The following is a 19,078-nucleotide window of genomic DNA, read 5'->3' as shown; positions in this document are numbered from 1 at the left end:
GACAGGCAGGTTCTCAGTGTGATTTTGGCTGCTTTCAGGTTCTCTCTCTGTGGAGACCCTCACTCAGTTACACCTCAGTAGCTGAGCTGTTTTCTTCTCTCTGAGGCAACTTGCCCTCCCAGAAATGCAGTGAAAATCCTCTCGCAATGGCGGCTGTCCACTGCCTTCCCTTCTGTCTCCCTGCGGCAGGGCTCATTTTCCTGTAGAGGCCTATCTCCTGACAGAGTCTAACATACCAGTCCTTGCTGCCATCACCATCCTTTCTGACTGACTCAGATCTTACCACCTCATAACAGTTAGCTCTTCCCCATAACATGTGACTTTCCGAGACGCAGTCATTCCCATGAAACTCACTAAAACCTTTACTGATGTTGTCCCTGTAAGAAAATTCACAATGAAGTAAGAGAAGCAAAGAAATGGGAATAACACAGGAAAAACCACATACATTGAAAATGCAGAAATAACGTAATAACAAAATTCTATCTCAGAAACTTTATGTGATAGAACAAAACTAAGCAGATTTTTGGAATCAGCAAACTCCATAAAACAGACATATTACCTTTGCTGATGATTTTTTTTGTGTGTTCACCAGTGTTATCTAGACTGTACGTTAAACACTACCTTCCCTAATAAATATAATGATATCAATCAAAATGTTGGATTTACTTCAAATTGGTATCAATAAATTGGTATTGATAAAATATTTTTAAAGCAAACTGCAACCGGTGGTGGGGGAAGGGTTTTCTAAAACTAGAAAACCTCTTTGAAGTCCAATTAGTTGATTAGTGAATTTTCTTTTGGGCTGTGCTGTCCAAAAGAAAACAACGTTTTCTATGAGCTTGTTACAATAAGATTAATTAATGCAATAACCTATTCCCCGAGCTTTACATAAAGCCATAATGGTATTTTATTGAGGTATTTAGAGAATGTCCTTTGGCATTTCGAAGTGTGTGAGCTGCTGACGTAAATACCACCATAAGAGAAATGAGCAGATCTGATGATCACAAGCTTGTAGACTACCCCAGGCATAAAGGCAAATATATGGGGCTGGTTACATCGTTATAGGGAGGGTTTGTTTGTGACTTTACTCGCATGTAGGGTTATGCTAAGACCCTGACAACTGCTCATGCATTTCTTGAAGACGTCGTAGATGGAGATCTGTGGAACAATGCAGCTTTTTGTTCCTTCCAGTGTCCTAGCAGGCCCTCAGGGTCCAATCCTGCACATCCACACAATGAAATAATGTCCTGTTAGTGCCGCTGTGGAGTTCTTGCTCTTCACGACTTCCACTTTCTCAACTATGTGAGGAGTTTCATCGTAGTCTGTAGTTGAAGCACACTATTTTCAGCAAGAACAAATGTTCCTGCTCCTTTTCATCCTATATTCTGCTCAGGCATGTTCCTCTTGCAGATGAAGGCTGATCTGCTTGGCTGAATGTCTTCTCCAGCAGAGGGAAGCAGTGCTTAGTAAAACCATTAGGGACCTTGGAGAGCAGAGGCATGGTTTCACTATGTACAGGGAAATATATTGGGAAGGGATTGTGCTCATTTAGCTGCACAAAGACCAGAACGGGTACTAGTATAATATGTAGTAAACACCATGTGTAGTGGTAAGTTAGGGGGTTAGAGCTTGGTACCTTTCCCTTTGATAAGTTTGCCTACACAGCAACAGTCCTGGCCAGCCACTTTACAGGAAATTATATTTCATCCCCATGCTCTTGAATCAAGGCATGTGGCTGGCGGAGACCATATATATTTTTTTAATTCTATTTTGATCCAATTTAAAATAAAAAGAAACATAAAGGAAAAATAAGAAAATAAGAAAGCACAATCCTAACAGTTGGACCAAATATTATACATGGGAAAAATTAAGGAAAGTTACACCTCCACAGCCCTCACCAACACCCCCCCCCCCCCCCTGCAAAAAAAGGAGACAAGTGCAAAAAATGTAAATGTCAACATATGAAATATGTGAATGTGAATATTAACAGCTAAGGGAACATTTATCTGGGTAAATGATAAAAATGTAAAAGAAATTGTATCAAAGTGATTTCCGAGAAAGAGGATTTGAGGAATTAGATGAGGGATTTAAAAGGCCCATGGTTGACATATTCTGTGTAATAGAAGGAAGTTTAACTGCCTTTATAAACAGTTAATTTACTTGTGTCTTCTTCTCCAGGCAGGAGAGATGCTGAATTAATACATTTTCTTATTTCCATCCAGGGGAAGATGTTGGTTATGTGGCCAGTGAGATCACAATGAGTGATGAAGAGCGAATTCAGCTTATGATGATGGTGAAGGAAAAAATGATCACCATTGAGGAAGCGCTTGCAAGGGTAGGATTTCAAGTCCTCAACAGTGTCCTCAACAGTTATGTGCACTATACACTTAGATTGTCTTCTATTAATTTTATATGGTAATTATTCAGATTACGGTACCATATGGTAGGAAATGATTATAAAACCTTACAACAATGTGAACTGCAGGTAAAGGAAAAATGGTTGAACTTTTAAGAGGTTCATACACATTAGGTAAAAAGAAACAGGCAAACCCACCAGGATCACATCGTCTTTTACGAGATTCTGTTGAATGCTGTCACATCGCCTGTTGTTCTGTGCCTAGTGGAATCTATGATAATATCCGCTGTTAATCTAAGCAGAGCGTTATAATGACCAAGGAGGTTTTATAACTGGATCATTATAACCAGACCATAATAGGGTGCATGTGTGATAACGAATGCAGGGAAGAACCGGAGCGGAGTCATGTATGAGTTTTCATACATTATGCCCAAATGCAATATATTTAGGTTCATTAGTGCACAGTTAGCATTTACAGGAACAAAGACTTTTGCACATATAATACGTAACCTACATGTATAGATAGTGCAAGTATGTAGAAGTATACAGTATATGTATGCACATGTCTCCAGAAAACTGCACACCCATCATCACAGCGTGGTTTCTGCTCAGTAGAGCATTATCACAGAACATTGAACGTCATTGTTTGTTTTCAGGACCTGTGCTCTAAACCCACAAATATCCAACAAATGGATTAATCTCTTTATGTGATTTGGCCCAAGGATTTGTGTGTATGACCAGTGCTTACAACCAGGACATTATACAATTTCATTAATTTCATGTTGTTATTTTATAGCAATTTGATTTAAATTAATAAAAGCACTTTCTCTTAAATCAGGTGAAAACTAGAGATTCTTCAAGTGCAATTTTCAGAAAGCGACACCACTCAATTTTTTAGAAAGGAAATGACTGATCACCACTTGTCACCGTTCCTAAAATTACTGGTCTATTCAATAGTCCATCACCACTTGCCACCATTCTTGACACAATGCCTCAGTGTTAGGCCGGCCTCACACTCAGCGTATGTAAATACGGTCCGTTTTTTACGGCCGTAATACGCAGAAATGTTCCCAAAATAGTGATCCGTATGTCATCCGTAGGCAGGGTGTGTCAGCGTATTTTGTGCATGGCATCCTCCATATGTAATCCGTATGGCATCCGTACTGCGATATTTTCTCGCAGGCTTGCAAAACCGACATCTAATGGATTTATGTGCTCAAATGTTCGTTAAACCATATATACAGTATATATATATATATATATATATATATATATATATGTCATTGAGACACACATATATTCTGTATTTATATTTCATTCAGCGCGATATATGTGAAAAGCCGGTAATTCAATTGCCGGCTTTTCATTTCTCCTTCACAAACCCGACAGGATATGAGACATGGTTTACATACAGTAAACCATCTCATATCCCTTTTTTTTTGCATATTCCACACTACTAATGTTAGTAGTGTGTATGTGCAAAATTTGGGCGCTGTAGCTGCTAAAATAAAGGGTTAAATGGCGGAAAAAATTCGCGTGGGCTCCCGTGCAATTTTCTCCGTGATTTAACCCCTTCAGATGGATTTACTTCGTGGGACATAACGAAGGAAGGTATGGAATATTGTTGTTTGTTTTTTTAACTTTGTTTCAGGACGATGGTCTTCAGGTGGATTAAGAGTCTAATAAAATATTACACCAACATGTGTCTTTATTTCATTAAAATACTGTGTGTGTGTTTTATTAACCATTTCGTACTATTGGATTAATAATGGATAGGTGTCATAATTGACGCCTCTCCATTATTAATCTGGCTTAATGTCACCTTACAATAGCAAGGTGACATTAACCCTTCATTACCCCATATCCCACCGCTACACGGGAGTGGGAAGAGAGTGGCCAAGTGCCAGAATAGGGGCATCTTACAGATGTGCCTTTTCTGGGGTGGCTGGGGGCAGATGTTTGTAGCCAGGGGGGGCCAATAACCATGGACCCTCTCTAGGCTATTAATATCTGCCCTCAGTCACTGGCTTTACCACTCTGGTGGAGAAAATTGCGCGGGAGCCCACGCCAATTTTTTTCGCCATTTAACCCTTTATTTTAGCAGCTACAGCGCCAAAATTTTGCACATACACACTACTAACATTAGTAGTGTGGAATATGCAAAAAAAAAAAAGGGATATGAGATGGTTTACTGTATGTAAACCATGTCTCATATCCTGTCGGGTTTGGGAAGGAGAAATGAAAAGCCGGCAATTGAATTACCGGCTTTTCTCTGTAACACCGGTGCGTATTTCTCGCAAGTCACACTGCTGGTCCGTGTGTAATCCGTATTTTTCTCACCCCCATAGACTTTCATTGGCGATTTTTTTGCGCAATACGGTGACAAACGCAGCATGCTGCGATTTTGTACGGCCGTACAAGACCGTATAATACGGATCAGTAAAATACGGCTGATAGGAGCTGTGACATAGGGAATCATTGGGCCGTGTGTTATGCGTATTTTACGGACGTAGTTTATGCGCTCATACGTCCGTAAAACTCGCTAGTGTAAGGCAGGCCTTAGCCAGAGGATTCTCAGCATACCCTGTTTACTACAACTCCCAGCATGCCCTGATATCTACAGGATGCGAGTTGTCATTTAGCAACACCTATGGAGCCACAGAGAACCCGTGTTATAGACTGTGCTGACATATAATTCCAGACCTCCTCCATATTGCCTTTGGGTAGACACTTACGCCAGAGGAGCCGTGGGAAGGATTGCGATGGTGGCATTAGTCCACTAAATCGATAAGAATCAGGATCACAGGGCATTGTGTTTTTTCCCTTTATAATGATCTTTATTAAAAAAAAACTAAATTAGTGATCTTGCAATTTTCACACTGGCCACTGGGAGTATATTATGTTGTTTAAGGAAACTTCACATGTACATTAGCACTGAAGCATCTAATGAGCATGTGCAAAGGTCAATGTGAAGGGAGGAGGAGGAGAGTCTGGTGTGCTGTGACCTATTGTGATTGGTGGAATCTGTATTATCAGCCTTTTATAGAGGTGTCACCTGTCATTGTAAACTTGCCTCTGCTGATGGGGAGCTTTGCTGTAAACTCTTCCTGAAAAGACATTAGTCTAAGGCTATGTTCACATGTCCAGTAGTGATCCATTAGAATAGATCCAGCAGCAATCCGTTGGCAAAAAATTTGTGCAGAAACAACTTTTTTTTGTCCGTTGTTAAAAAACTGATTTCTGCTGGATGTTCTTTTAACATTGAAGTCTATGGAAAATGGATCAGTTAATAATTAACCTTCCATTTCAGACAGATCCAGTAAGCAAAAAATGGATCATTTTCAAATGAAAGATAAACTGATGGCTATAACAGATCCATTTTCCATAGACTTCAGTGTTAAAAAAAAGAAAACGGACCTAGCTGAAATCAGTTTTTTAAAAACAGACCAGAGAAGTTGTGTCTACACAAATATTTTTCCAGCGTATTGCTGCTGGAGCTGTATTAACGGAAGATTACTGGACATGTGAGTGTCCAGTGAGAAAATTGCAAGACTACTAATGTTTCTTTTCTTTAAAAGATTTTATAAGAAGAAAAAAAAACATTGCCAAAGTTTTAAAAAATATACATGTAACACAAAAACCTGAATTAAACAATAGGAATGAACCCATCTTCAGAAAATAACAGTTGATTCATGCTGCCCAAACCACGAGCAGGATGAGTCAAAGCCTGGCTCCACGATTACAGCCAGTATGACTTTCTCTGAATCATTCCTCATCTCAGAGAAAGCATCCGCCTAGGAACAATAGGCAGGAACAAGACTAGTCCGACCACCCTCTGCCCTCATCGTTCTAGTTGATTGACAGGTCTCTCCATAATACAAACATGGGAACGTCCCTGCCAGTCCGCTGGAGGAGTGCTGTGAAAAATCGGGATCTTTAGACTGTATGTCCTATGAAGTGACTAATTGGGGAAAGACGTTACAATGGTTGAGCACAAGCATCCATAAGTTGTTTTTAAAAATATATGTAATTCTTTTCATTTCTTCATTTAATCAGCGACTTGAGTGATCCTGCATGTGAAGGCTGTGCTCCTCATAACATGATATATTCTCGTTATTTGGGTATTTGCCAGCAAGTCCCGCTTCCTGCTTCTTAACCTCACTTAACTGCATCTTAACCTCTCTTCTTGGTTTAGCAATGGCAGTTTCAGAGATGGAAGAGGTTGAAAGAATTCCTCCAAACTGTTGCTGGAAATGTCATGCTGCTGCTCTTACATTGTACTATGTCATTGTCTTCCTCTTTTCAGCTGAAGGAGTATGAGTCGCAGAATAAGACACAAGGGTCCCAGGATTCAGCAGATTGGGCTGATGGGCCATACCCACCCTGTGACGAGTCTTCCAATTGTAATGTGAGTGTCCCGGTTGTATGCATACATTGCATAGATGACAGTTGTCTGCTATGGTGGGAATAATCACTACTGTTAATGTCATGTCACAAATTGGGAGCAATTTTCTTAGTTGTTTATTAACTCTATTATAGAAATAGGATAGCCTAGATTTTATTCCAGCCATAGGTTCTATGGATAATTCATAAATGTATGCGTGTATGTAGGACTGAGTTCCTTCCTCTAGACCCCCAACTATTAGGAGAATGTAAATCTGGGCAATCAAATGTGAGAGCTGTTGGACAATTGCCCTGTCCGTCTGTTGGCTATCTCTTCCTTCTCCCATGAAACGGTCAGAACAGGAAAATCTGCTGCCAGAAATGCCTCCCTTGAAGACATGGGTATCGTGTGTATGACTTTAATCTGCGCACTAACAAAACAGATGATGTTGGGGCAAGTTAGAGACCCCATACACATCAGATGGTCGGACAGTCATGCCAAAATTGGTAGATTTGTCTAAATGTTATCTAATGTGGTTGGGGGCCTGGCGTACATGCTGAATGTGTCCAAAGGCCCACATGCACACAGAGTCTTTTTGGCATTGGCTTTGTCCGGTATTTTAGAAAAGTGTGGCGTGGTCAGCTTTTCTTGCCCAAAAAAAGTTTAAAAAATATCTGTATCGCAATATATTGAAATGGGGGTCAATTGCAAAATGTCACTGTACGTCATTGTTCTGTATAGGAAAAGGCAACCCAAAGCACTGCAATCTGTCTATAGCAGGGGTGCACAACCGGCGGCCGAGGATATGCTATTCCGTGCGGCCCTCAATCATTTGGTCATAGACATGTCTGTTGGCTTCTGACAAGTATGTTCCTTGCCAGGGAGAAGAGTTGTGGTGTAATGCAGAGCCCTCAGGAACCCCCAAATAGTAGCAGATTGAGGGTCTCCTGACCACAGTGTAGCACTCCAGAAAGTAGTTGATGACGTGGAGAGGTGCTTATCAGTGAATGGCGCTAGCTTCCAATAGTCTCAGCAGTTCACATCAAGTACAGTAGGGCGAGCAGCATGCAAGGCCCCTTCCTTTCTTGACTCCTCACTTACATGATAAATGGGAGTCCTGGAACTTGTATTTATGTGACATTTATGCCATAGAATTACATAGTTTATAAATGGCCCAGATCATAATAACACTTTAGTTTTTCCTTTTGCCACTGGGCCAGAAAAGGTTGTGCATCCTTGGTCTATGATAAAACAATGTCACAACAGCTAGATAACTAGTCCATCAGTGGAAAACGTAGCCCTCCTGTTAGTTCTGTAGGTGATCCTTGTGTGTATGGATTTTTTTCTTCATGCTCTTCTGAGGTGTAATATCGACCATTGTAGCGTTTTAAAAGCCTCCGCCCCTGATCACTTTGCAATAGTCGATATGATGGAAACGAAGGAGATCATCCTTGGCCAGCACTGTGGTTTTGGTGGCTACCATTGGTCGCAGCATAAAGCATTGGTTAATCTTTTGGGAACGCAGATGTAAAGATGGAGCTTCATTCTCCGGTAATGCGGACTACGTGGGAAAACTCCTGGTTTCTATTAGAACATTCTTTTCATTCAGCTGTAATAATTTATCCATGAAGTGCACACATGCTGCATGGCTTCTGAGACGCACAGCATATTTCTGAAATGTATCCATTCTGTGTATTTATGTAACCCAGTGTAATATCTAACCCATCTCTAACAGCCCTATCCTTTACTGGTCTCTGCCTTCTTTTACAATTCTCCCTGGAAACCATATATGTTTTTTAATTCTATTTGATTGTAATTTAGAGTTTGTCACCATTGTCCACCTGATATGCTGCCTTATGCATTTTAGTAAAAATGTTGATATATAAAAGAACCTTGAGCAGCCCGTGGTCTAAATAATTGCTCCATTTTTGTATATAGGGAGATGCCTAGGCAGTATGGTGGCTCAGTGGTTAGCACTGTGGCGCTGGGGTCCTGGGTTCAAATCCCACTAAGGACCACATCTCCAAGAAGCTTGTATTTTCACCTGGAGTTGGCACTCCAAAGACATTCTGGTAGGGAATTTAGAGCCCCAATGGGGACAGTGATGATGATGTCTGTAAAAAAACCTGGAATTAATAGCACTATATAAGTGGGTAAAATAAATAATAACAAATAAATAATAATAATAAATAAATAGATAAACAAAGCCTTTAAAGGGTTTTCCAGCTAGAAAAAAGCACAGCAATAAGCATAAAAGTGTATTGTAGTAGTTACAGTGATACCAGTGTTCTGATCCAGTGGTTGGCACTCCAGCTATACATCCATTCATGTGCTCAATACGGAATTGTAGAAATGTGTAGGGTTGGTTCTTTAGGGCAGATAGCAACAATTTGATTCGCTGACGTCTTTTCTATATCTCTGGTAGCTCTATTCTGTCTTTTTTTTCTTTTACAATCTAGCGAAAGGGAAAGCTTTAATGAAAATTGGCTCTGAAGCAATAGTTGCTTGGGGAGGATAGTATCGTTTACATTACCAGGAAAGAATAGTGACTTCCTATCACTGGAGTTTTATACTTAATTAGTGTAATTTTGGTGTCCATATCAGCCCATTGTTCTGATGTTTAATAAAAGTTACGTTTTAGTATTTCTGCGCTCCAATTTGATTCAGTGAAATAAATTAGGGAATGCTTAACTTCCCCCATAGCAGAAGGTAACAAAAATGTTCTGGAAAGTGGAATTGGAATAGAAGAGTAATGTGGAGTATTTGACCCACAGTGTGATGTGACAGTGATCTTAACATTTCCACAATGTCAGCTTCTACGTAATTAACGCTTTTTTTTGCCAGTGGTTATTGCGTCTTTGGTGAAGGAAAACAGGCTTCATATGCCACATGGCAATATTTTATATTGGCTCCCGATATTATTTTGACGTCTTGAGATGTTCGTTTTGTCCCATAATCTTTGGCTGATGACATGTCCCACGAACAAGGAGAGACTGGGGCTTTTTGGCGCATACGTAAATGCTGAGGGATGAAATGAGCGATCAATGCTGGTGGCTCGGTGCCTTTGGCTTAGGAGAGCTGAAGTGATTTCATTGGTAATTCCATTTAGTAATAAGTCTATAATACAGGCGCTGTAGTATGTGCAGATGTTTCACGTACTGCTCTGCTCTGAACAGCTGATGTCACTGGAAGTTTTCGGGGGGAATATTTCCTGTTGAAGTGGATTACATTAAAAACACACTCGGGGACAGAAAACATATGCTCTTCTACATGTTCTCATACCAAGTTTCTGCTCTAGAAAATGAATTTCCATGGGAGCAGTGGGAGAACTGAGTGGAGAAGGGTTAGTATGTGTGTACTGATCCATAGCCCATGTATTAAATGAAGGCATACTCTAAGGGTCCCGTGTGCAGGCTCTGTACAGCGGTAAATGGCCTTCTTAGGCTAGAGATCCTTAGTTATCATATTCTTCCCTGGAGGCAATGCCTCAAACTACAACATCAAAGCGATTGTCCAGGCATAAAGTACTGACGACCTATCCTTAGGCTCGTGCACATGGTTGAATTTTCAGGTGGAGTGCAATCCGACAAAACATCGGAGGGCACTTAGAGCCATGTTAGTCTATGGGGCCAAGCACATGTCAGATTTTGTCCTCGAACCATGCCGATCCAAGAAAAAAAAATCACTAGAGTTTGATCCAACATTCAGATCGCACTCTTCCATTCAAGTCAATGAGCCCGTGAAAACATCAAACTGCACTCGGATGAAATCTGAGTGCAGTCCGATTTTCTCATTCTGACAGAATGGAGAAGATGGAGAATAAATCTCTCCATCTTCTCACCATCCGAATGAATAGGATCACACTATGCTCACACTGTGATAAAACTCTGATAAGAGTGTGATTTGCCTAATTGACCCGATTCTCTCAGATGAGAGAATATACGATCTGCCCTTAGGATAGGCCATCAATGTCTGTTTGACAGAACTGCTGATCAGCTGTTATTATCTCTGATGGCGGCCAGATTTATACAGTGAACAGCAAATCTCCGTTCAAGTTTGTAGTGGTCGCTACCAGGGGCTGCACAACACCTAATTATTGAATAGGAGCTCATCTATAGTACCCTGTTGTCGGACCATCACTGATCTGATATTTATGACCTATCCTCAGGTTATTAATATTTTCTCCAAGACAAGTAACTTAGACTTCTTGCCCTGTCTTATGGCTCTGTAGTTATGCAGATCTATAGGGAGCCTAGGTATGGCTGCCATAGATTTCTATAGGTACTTATTGATCCCAAACATCTTTGCATTTTGTGTGAATCCAACAGGGCCCTCATTCCTCTTGGTATCTGTTTTAATCTATGTGATTTCTGTTATGCTGTAATGTCTATTGTCTGTACAAGTCCCCTCTATAATGTAAAGTGCTGCGGAATATGTCGGCGCTATAGAAATAAAATTATTATTATTATTATCATCTTAATAATACGCTAAAGCATAGTAAGGAGCACCAATATGAATGAATAGCTTAAAACGACGTAGGTCGAAGTCACATTGACTCCATGTTATCTCTGTGCTGGCAGTATTTGGTCACAGTGTGTAACCATATTTGTAAGGCAAAGCTGGGAGTGGGATCTATACCCAAAAGAGGTACACGTCTTTCCATTATAATTTTTCTTTGTAGGTTCTGACTTTGGCTTACAAATACCGATCCAGAACAGTGAGCAAATACTGACAAGTGAAAGTGGCTGGGTACAAATTAAAGAGGTGGTCCGGAAAAAAGAAATGCTAGCCCAGGGGACTGAATATGTAAAAATAACAAATTATATTAATGCTCAAGTATCAGCACCCTCCTGGATCCAGCAAAGTCTGCCCCACGTTCTGAAACTGGAGATGTCACATTTCAGCCAACTGCCAGACCACTGCAGCCTGTGATTGACTGCAGTGGCTAAGTGACTTAATCATGGACTCATCGCATGTTTTTCAGTTCATTCTGAATCTATGTATTATTATTTCCACATGACACAAATTTTTTCCGCTATGAGGCACATGATTATTAGACCCAGACGCTTATGTCCCTCCATTTGCATTGGAAATGGTTCCTCGTACCAATCTATTGTTTTTTTTGAGTATTATTTTAATATGTAGCAGCAGTTTGTCACATGTCACATCTGTATGTTTATAATGGTTGATCTAATTGACAAATCTGCTGATTGTTCTGTTCATATTGGTCTTCTGAATTTTGGTGTTCATCGTAAACACTATTCGTTTGCTGATCCGGATGTGACAGCATTGTACCTTTAGGGTCTATAAGGCTACTTTCACACTGGCGTCGTTTGACGCACGTCGCAATGCGTAGTTTTGGAGAAAAAACACATCCTGCAGAGTTGCCCGCAGGTTGCGTTTTTTCTCCATAGACTTTCATTAGCGACGCATTGCGACGGATTGCCACACGTCGACGGATGCGTCGTGTTTTGGTGGACCGTCGGCACAAAAAACGTTCCGTGTAACTTTTTTTGTGCGTCGAGTCCGCCATTTTCGACCACGCATGCGCGGCTGAAACTCCGCCCCCTCCTCACCGGGACTCACAATGGGCAGCGGATGCGTTGTAAGACTGCTTCCGCTGCCCACATTGTGCTACTTTAACACACTGTCCGTCGGTACGACGGTCTGCGACGGCCCGTACCGACGGACTAGTGTGAAAGTAGCCTAACCCGTAAGTCAGAAACCCCTTCTTTCCTGAATTGTAATTGAGATTGACGGTTTTACCCTTCCCTTGATCATGTGTTTGATGAGATATGATAACAGTCATGTTATGGCTTGTATTGTGAGAGTATCATGTGATTGATACGACTTTATGTTACTCAATACTTGCTGTCAACTCAAACTTTGAATGTCATGAGCCAACACTACAATGCCATATCTATCACTGGTAGTAATTGCCTCACTTTCATAGAGTAATTTCATAGACTAACCTCAGAAATGAGATATTTCCTTTCCAGCAATCTTACCCGAGAGAGCAGAGACTATAAGAGACTGTCAGCAAATACTATATGACATGCTAATTTCTCATAGTCTCTACGGGGACTCCATTGTCAATCCACCCAGTGTCATCAGACTTGTCACTTCATTTTCCCCAAGGGTCAGATGTATTTTTGTTACCAGGAAATATAATATTAAGCTGATGGGAAGTGCCACAATTATAGAATATGCCATCAAGCAGAATTTACTATCCTTTGCTTTGTGTGGCTTTACTTTGTTTTGGAGCATTCAAAGGGTCAAAGCCCATTTTTGTCATGTCGAAGATGTAGTCGTCTCTTTTTTTTATTCTCTAAAATTCCATAGACGGCAATTAAGGCTTTGGAGGCCAGCAAGAGGTTAGCTAGCCTTCGTCAGTGAAAACAGGGATTGTTTGCCATATACAACACTCCCTTTTTCCTTGTGGTGAATAGGCGATTTGCTTAAAGCTGATGACTTCTGCCTTTTTTTCACAAGCTGCACAGCTCAGAGAGTATCCGGGGAATCAGTCGGAGAGCAGAAGGCAGCTAATTAAGTCCAGCATCCTCTTTCCTGAGCTCTCTCCCCCTCCTTCATCCTAATAGCTGTGGCTCTGAAATCTTTTATGTGTCTGATAATGTAACTTGGAAAAGGCGTCGCGTGTGCCGGATTGCCATCACATGTTGCTCGCCTTCGCGAAGTGCTTAATCACAGCTTTGGGAACCTCAAGGCTGACCAAAACCAAGATTTGACAGATCTCAGTACCAATTGCCCGCCTTCCTCAATGCCGAAGCTGGTAAGTTCTTAGAGTTAGTTCTGCGGATCCTGGGGTGGGCAGGACAGACTTAGCTGAACTTTCCAATACTCTTCTATCCCCATATTCGAATGACTGCAGCTTTGACTTTGGACTTGTCTGCCCGATAAATTCCTTTTCTTTGTGTCTTGGAGAACTTTTACCCTGAACATGTAATGCTTTTTGGGCAGTATTTTCAGACACACAGTTGTCTATATCAGTCATTTCTCCTCAAGAATGTATTTATCTTGTATCTGTATATTATTATTATTTTGTTCTTGTAGATCTGGCATCCTATGTCTCGGTTGTGTGTACCTCTATCTTTGTTGAAGATAACAGATTAAAGATATGATATTTCCCTTTTCTGAAAATGTGGAAATGAATCAGCCCCTAAATATCTAGTGATGTGCCCGATCTGTTTGTTCCTCATTAGAAGTTTGCGTGTTGTTATCTTGTGGCCGGGTATTTTCTGATAGAGGGAAGATGCTGGCTTCCGGCACATTTATCACAGTATGTTAGGTATTTGGTAACACTTTCTGGGTAGCCGGCGCCTTTCCTTTGTCTTTTGGGCCAAATGGAAATCTCTTACTGAACAAAGTATGGAGAAGTATTCTTGTTGTGATATCATAATCCATGTTGCGGATGACTTTGAACTCTTCCATTAAAGAAGTCATTGCAATATTATCATAACATGATCGCAGTCATATATAACATATATTTTAGCAGGTTGCCAAACTTTGGAGAAAAATGAGCCTTTAGTTGTCATTTTCTTCTGCTCAGCACCAAGTGGGACACCATTTAATAAGGGGTTAATTTTGGAAACCGTGCTGAATGAACTTTGTGTGAAGAGTCTTGAAATGCCTGGTTATGGAGATTACAGTGTTCACAAATGTTGTTTTAGTGTCTTGGCAGAATATTTGATTTTTGGATGGCCAACACAGTATTCATGCATCCCAATATATTACAGTGCTTTGGGCCTACAGTGAGCTTTGGGTGAGATTTTGTCGCTGATTATTTTTTGCTGCATCCCAAATGCTGCGTGTTGCAGCCAAGTAGATGAGATTTATAGAAATCTCATGCCCAATGTGCTTTTTCTTTTGCTCACCATAAACGGACCTGCGGTGTGTGTTTCAAATTAGCAACATGTCAATCTCTTTTGCAAGTACGATGAGTTTTATGTGCAGATTTTACCATAGACTTGCATTAGGTGCGGAAAATCTGCTTGCAAAAAACGCTCATCCTGATTATGAGCTTATTGAGTTGGACCCAAACAAAACTATTGATGTGAAAAAAATGTAATGACCCCAAGCACAAATCTAAATGATAAGAAATTGAAACAGAAGGTATATTAGAAAGTTTACTTATTCTTTATTATACAGCTATTAAAAGGGCTATCTGCTCTTTTTTCTTCAGCAGCACTCTGCTTCCTCCTGCCTCTCGCCATTCCTTCTTTACTAGGGGCGGTGCACTACTGAATATTGTAGTTCAGAACAGGCGGCCCACCAGGCCTTGACACATTGCTGGTCTGGGCCTGATTGACAGTTTGGACATGCACCGAACTGTGTGCTCATCCATGCCTCAACCAACAGCTGTGTTGCCGCTGCGGCAGCGGAAGAGTCCTTAGGCACCGAAGTTGGCTGGATAAAGCAATCTAGCTAGCTTCAAAGCAATGCTTGTAAGCTCACGCTCGTTACCTAAGAGACTGGCCACGTCTGATAGACGTTTGTGACGTCTGTGTTTCTGTGTGGGGAAGATAGTTTTCTAAACAGTGTGGCTTGGTGATGTGTTAAAATATGATATTATAATGTCAATAATGGCATATCATATAATTTCGTCATGAGAAAACAATCACAGTATGCTGCGACTGGCTCAAATCACGCAGACCCATGCAAGTCTATGGGTGCGTGGGAAACATCGAACTGCACTCTGATGTAACCCGAGTGCAGTGAGATTCCCACTGATGCGGCAATGGAGGAGACGGAGAAATTACTTTCTCTGTCTCCTCCGCACCAGTGCTGCTATCCTCTCTGTGCGAGAGCATCGGAGCACAGAGCACTGACACTCTCATCAGACTCTGATAGTGTGTCATTGGCATAATCGCATGTGAGCGAACCTAAGAGTAAGGACATTAGAGGCCAGGGTACGATATTGCCCAGCTAGTCACTAAATTAGAAGGCTAGTTCCTGTTTAGATGATAGAGGTAATGATATTACTTTGGTTAGAGACATTTTATGTTCAGCATACATTATAGTTTATGTTGCTATAAAATGGAACATTTACAAGTGACGAATAGTGTAAAATAATGTAGACAAGCATTTAAAGGCTTAATTTTACAAACCATAGGACTCCTCCATTGTTTTTGTTGGATTGATGAATTTCTCACGGAAGTTGCACATGTTGCTTTGCCAAAAGGCCATGCTTTAGGGGACTGACTGCAGTTTCCAAAAATGTTCTTGGAGGAGAATGTAAAAAGATATAATGTTTCTTTAACCCCTTTATGAAATGTGATGTGCTGTATGTACACTTCCTGTCATGTGGGGGCATATGGAGTGGGCACACGAGATGATGAACTTCCTCCATACACAATGTGTGCCAGCCGTTTTATACATTTCACACCTGCCTGCATCACAGAAAGGGAGATAACTGTCACCTCTTCGGTCCTGTGTGAATGCTATCATGGGGTGCCAAAGGGTTGTCATCCTTTATATGTGAGCATCTGTTAACTCCTATATAATCTATAGATTAAAATGAACATGTTATCACTCCAGGTAAAGAGTGAGAGAGCATATGAGTCCAAGTGTATTTAGTCTCCACTCACCCAGCCTGAGTGACAGCTGTACTGAGCAGTGTGATATCTCGGCTGCAGGGAGGAGGAACACTGAGGATTATGGCAATCAGGCCAGTGATGTGGATATTTAGTATAAACTTTCATAAGGGATTTCCCAGCCTGATTGACATCTCAATGCCCCTCCTCCAAACTGCTTATACAAGCTGCCGCTCGCTGTCTGACCGGCTTGGGAGTGGAGATGGCGTATACTCTCAGTCTAGTTGGATTTATAACATGCTCATTTTAATCTCAGATTGTGAAAATTTTAATTCTGACATGGATTTTCAAAGTATACCATCCTAATAAGGTCTAAAAGTTCTATTTAATAATTTATCTGGTTTAAATTAATGAAAGTGTTTTTATTTATTTCAACAAGTATAAAAAAAGGTAATTATTGTCATATTGACCTGCCATAAAAAAATTAGCATATCGATTATGCTAAATAATGAGCGTTCTTTAGAAAAAAAATACAGAAATACTGTTTTTTTGTTTGTTTCACTCCCAAAAAAGTATAATAAAGATTGAACAAATAGTCTTGTGTACCGCAAAACTGCACAGGTGAAAACTACAACCTCTCATGCAAAATTAAGCCTTCCTATAGCTTAGTTGATGGGGCAATGTGAAACTTATGGCACCAAGAACATAGCGACACAAAAACAACAATATTTCTTGTGAATAACTACGGTAATTCAACGTAAATAAAACTACAGAATTTCAGTATTGCCATAATAGCATTGACGCTCAGAATAGAGTGTATGCTTTATTTGTGCAGCTGATTGCTGCTGTTTTTTGTTATTTCTTCTAATAAAGAGTTTATAAAACTTAGGTATTTAGTAGGATGTGCACTAAAGTGGGGCCACTGACAAATGCAACTTATCGCGCCAAAAAAAAAGCCATCAGAGAGCTAAATCGATGAGAAAAAATGCGCCGTTATGATTCAGTTTCCCAACATATCTATTTTGTATGGAAAAAAAACACCACAAAGGCATCTTCCAGCTTCTGTCCATCTTTTACAGCTCTATTAGTATTTTTCCTAGAGCCTTATACTAAATCTACATTACTTGTCATTTCAGCGCTGCCTCTTTGCTGCTCCTATGACGTGGCTGCAGCGGTGACATCACAGCTACATCACATGACCGCTACAACCAATCCCTGGGCTCAGTGTTCTCTTGTCATCTACATGGGAGTGAGAGCTGAGCCCAGTCATTGGCTGTAATAGTCACTGCTGCACCTGGGTCAGCAAGGATCGGCAAGGAGCATGCATAGCTGGAACGCCAACGCCTTCATTAGATACAGCTGATTTTGTCTTATTTTAGCAAATCAAGCCCTTAAGACATTTCATTGGTGAAACCAGACCACCCCTGTATATGAATTGTATAGGATTTGAAAGACATATTAGCTATCTTCCAGAAACATTTGTTAATAGATTGATCCTGCTATTGCTGCTTAGTTGCACTGAAGTGGATAAAGTTGAGCTGCAATACCACATAACCTATTTACAGTTGTTATCATGCTGTTTCTAAAAAACAACAAATAAGTATATTTTTTACCATTCCGGTACAGCCCTATGCTGATGAATACGTGGTACAAATGAGACACATTCTTTGTATTTGATAGTCAGACTCAAGACCAACCTAATTGCCTGATGCCATTATCTAAATCAGTGGTCCCCAATCTATCTGACCCTGAGAGCCACATTCAGCTGTGAGAGGGTTGCGAACCACATCCAGCTTCCACCCCCTTCACAGTAGTGACACCCAAATCCCCCATTGCCAGAATAATGACAGCCAAAGCTTCTCCACAGTTATCACACCAAGGCAGTATACCAAGATTCAGGGGTTCTCACAATACTTTCATTCAGTATTTTTGCATCAACTACTCTTACTACAGTATGGCATCCAACTTCATGTACCTCCTTTGACAGGTAGTTTCATCCTGTCTTCAGCTTACCAAACTTAAATTCTCTGTAGACCCCCAATACCAGTCTATTCGCATCCATATCTGCTTTTCTGTGTGGGGCTACTCACTAAAGTCCCCATCTGGAGACTTGTTCTTCTTAGCTTTTTGCTAGACCTGGTGCTAATTCACCAAGCTGGTAGACAGTCGTGAGCCACACATCATGGGCCCGCGAATCCCAGGTTGAGGAACCCTGATCTAAATGTTTGTACATAGAGAAGTACAGGGGCACACAGAAAACATCTTCCATGCTACATACCATGCCCTCTGGTATGCAGTGGATGGCAAACATCTGATTCACACCTACAGACCACCTTAGTCCTGTACAAATACATGAGAACATCTGGAATTGCACATGTTAGAAGAGTAGACTGATTGCCTTATGTAACAGTGATAATACCATAAGGCTCCTCGGTTATTGGACACACTCTGCTGGAAAGAAGATCTTGGCCCCACATTGTGGTTCCAGATTATCTACCAGAATGAATATCCATTTCTTAGTGAATCATGTCCTGTTTATGAAGTAATTCCATCATTCAGGTTCTAATGCAAATGTATTTTTTCATTGTGTCCATAGATTGTCTTCATGTTGTATCAGTGTATATCATCAGCTGGGAATTGGAACAACATAGATTATTAAAGGTTTATTCTGTGTAGTCAGTTACCTCTTCACAGATGCATGTCATATCTACAACCAAAGCAAAAGTTCAGTAATTGAGTACCTTATTGAGAAAACCCCGTTTTTCATTTATTTTTCAATTACAGTAT

General features: G+C 40.7%; 1 protein-coding gene across 8 annotated transcripts in view; it reads left to right on the top strand.

Annotated features, from left to right (window-relative positions):
• The window catches only part of SASH1 (SAM and SH3 domain containing 1), a 1,249,329-nt gene that overhangs the window by 1,162,972 nt on the left and 67,279 nt on the right, over positions 1 to 19,078 (top strand). For 6 of the 8 annotated variants that reach the window (XM_077289195.1, XM_077289193.1, XM_077289189.1 and 3 more), the window contains exons 7-8: positions 2,223 to 2,335; positions 6,663 to 6,764. In XM_077289195.1, the coding sequence (XP_077145310.1) occupies positions 2,223 to 2,335; positions 6,663 to 6,764 (215 nt within the window). Of the gene's footprint in view, positions 1 to 2,222; positions 2,336 to 6,662; positions 6,765 to 13,323; positions 13,531 to 19,078 lie in introns of those variants that run through there. The other 2 variants (XM_077289190.1, XM_077289196.1) reach the window with 2 other exon arrangements.

The sequence above is a fragment of the Ranitomeya variabilis genome, chromosome 2 (assembly GCF_051348905.1).
Source record: "Ranitomeya variabilis isolate aRanVar5 chromosome 2, aRanVar5.hap1, whole genome shotgun sequence".
NCBI classification, from domain to species: Eukaryota; Metazoa; Chordata; class Amphibia; order Anura; family Dendrobatidae; genus Ranitomeya; species Ranitomeya variabilis.
Note: the sequence above shows the minus strand (reverse complement) of the source record. Positions and strands in the feature narration are given on the sequence as shown.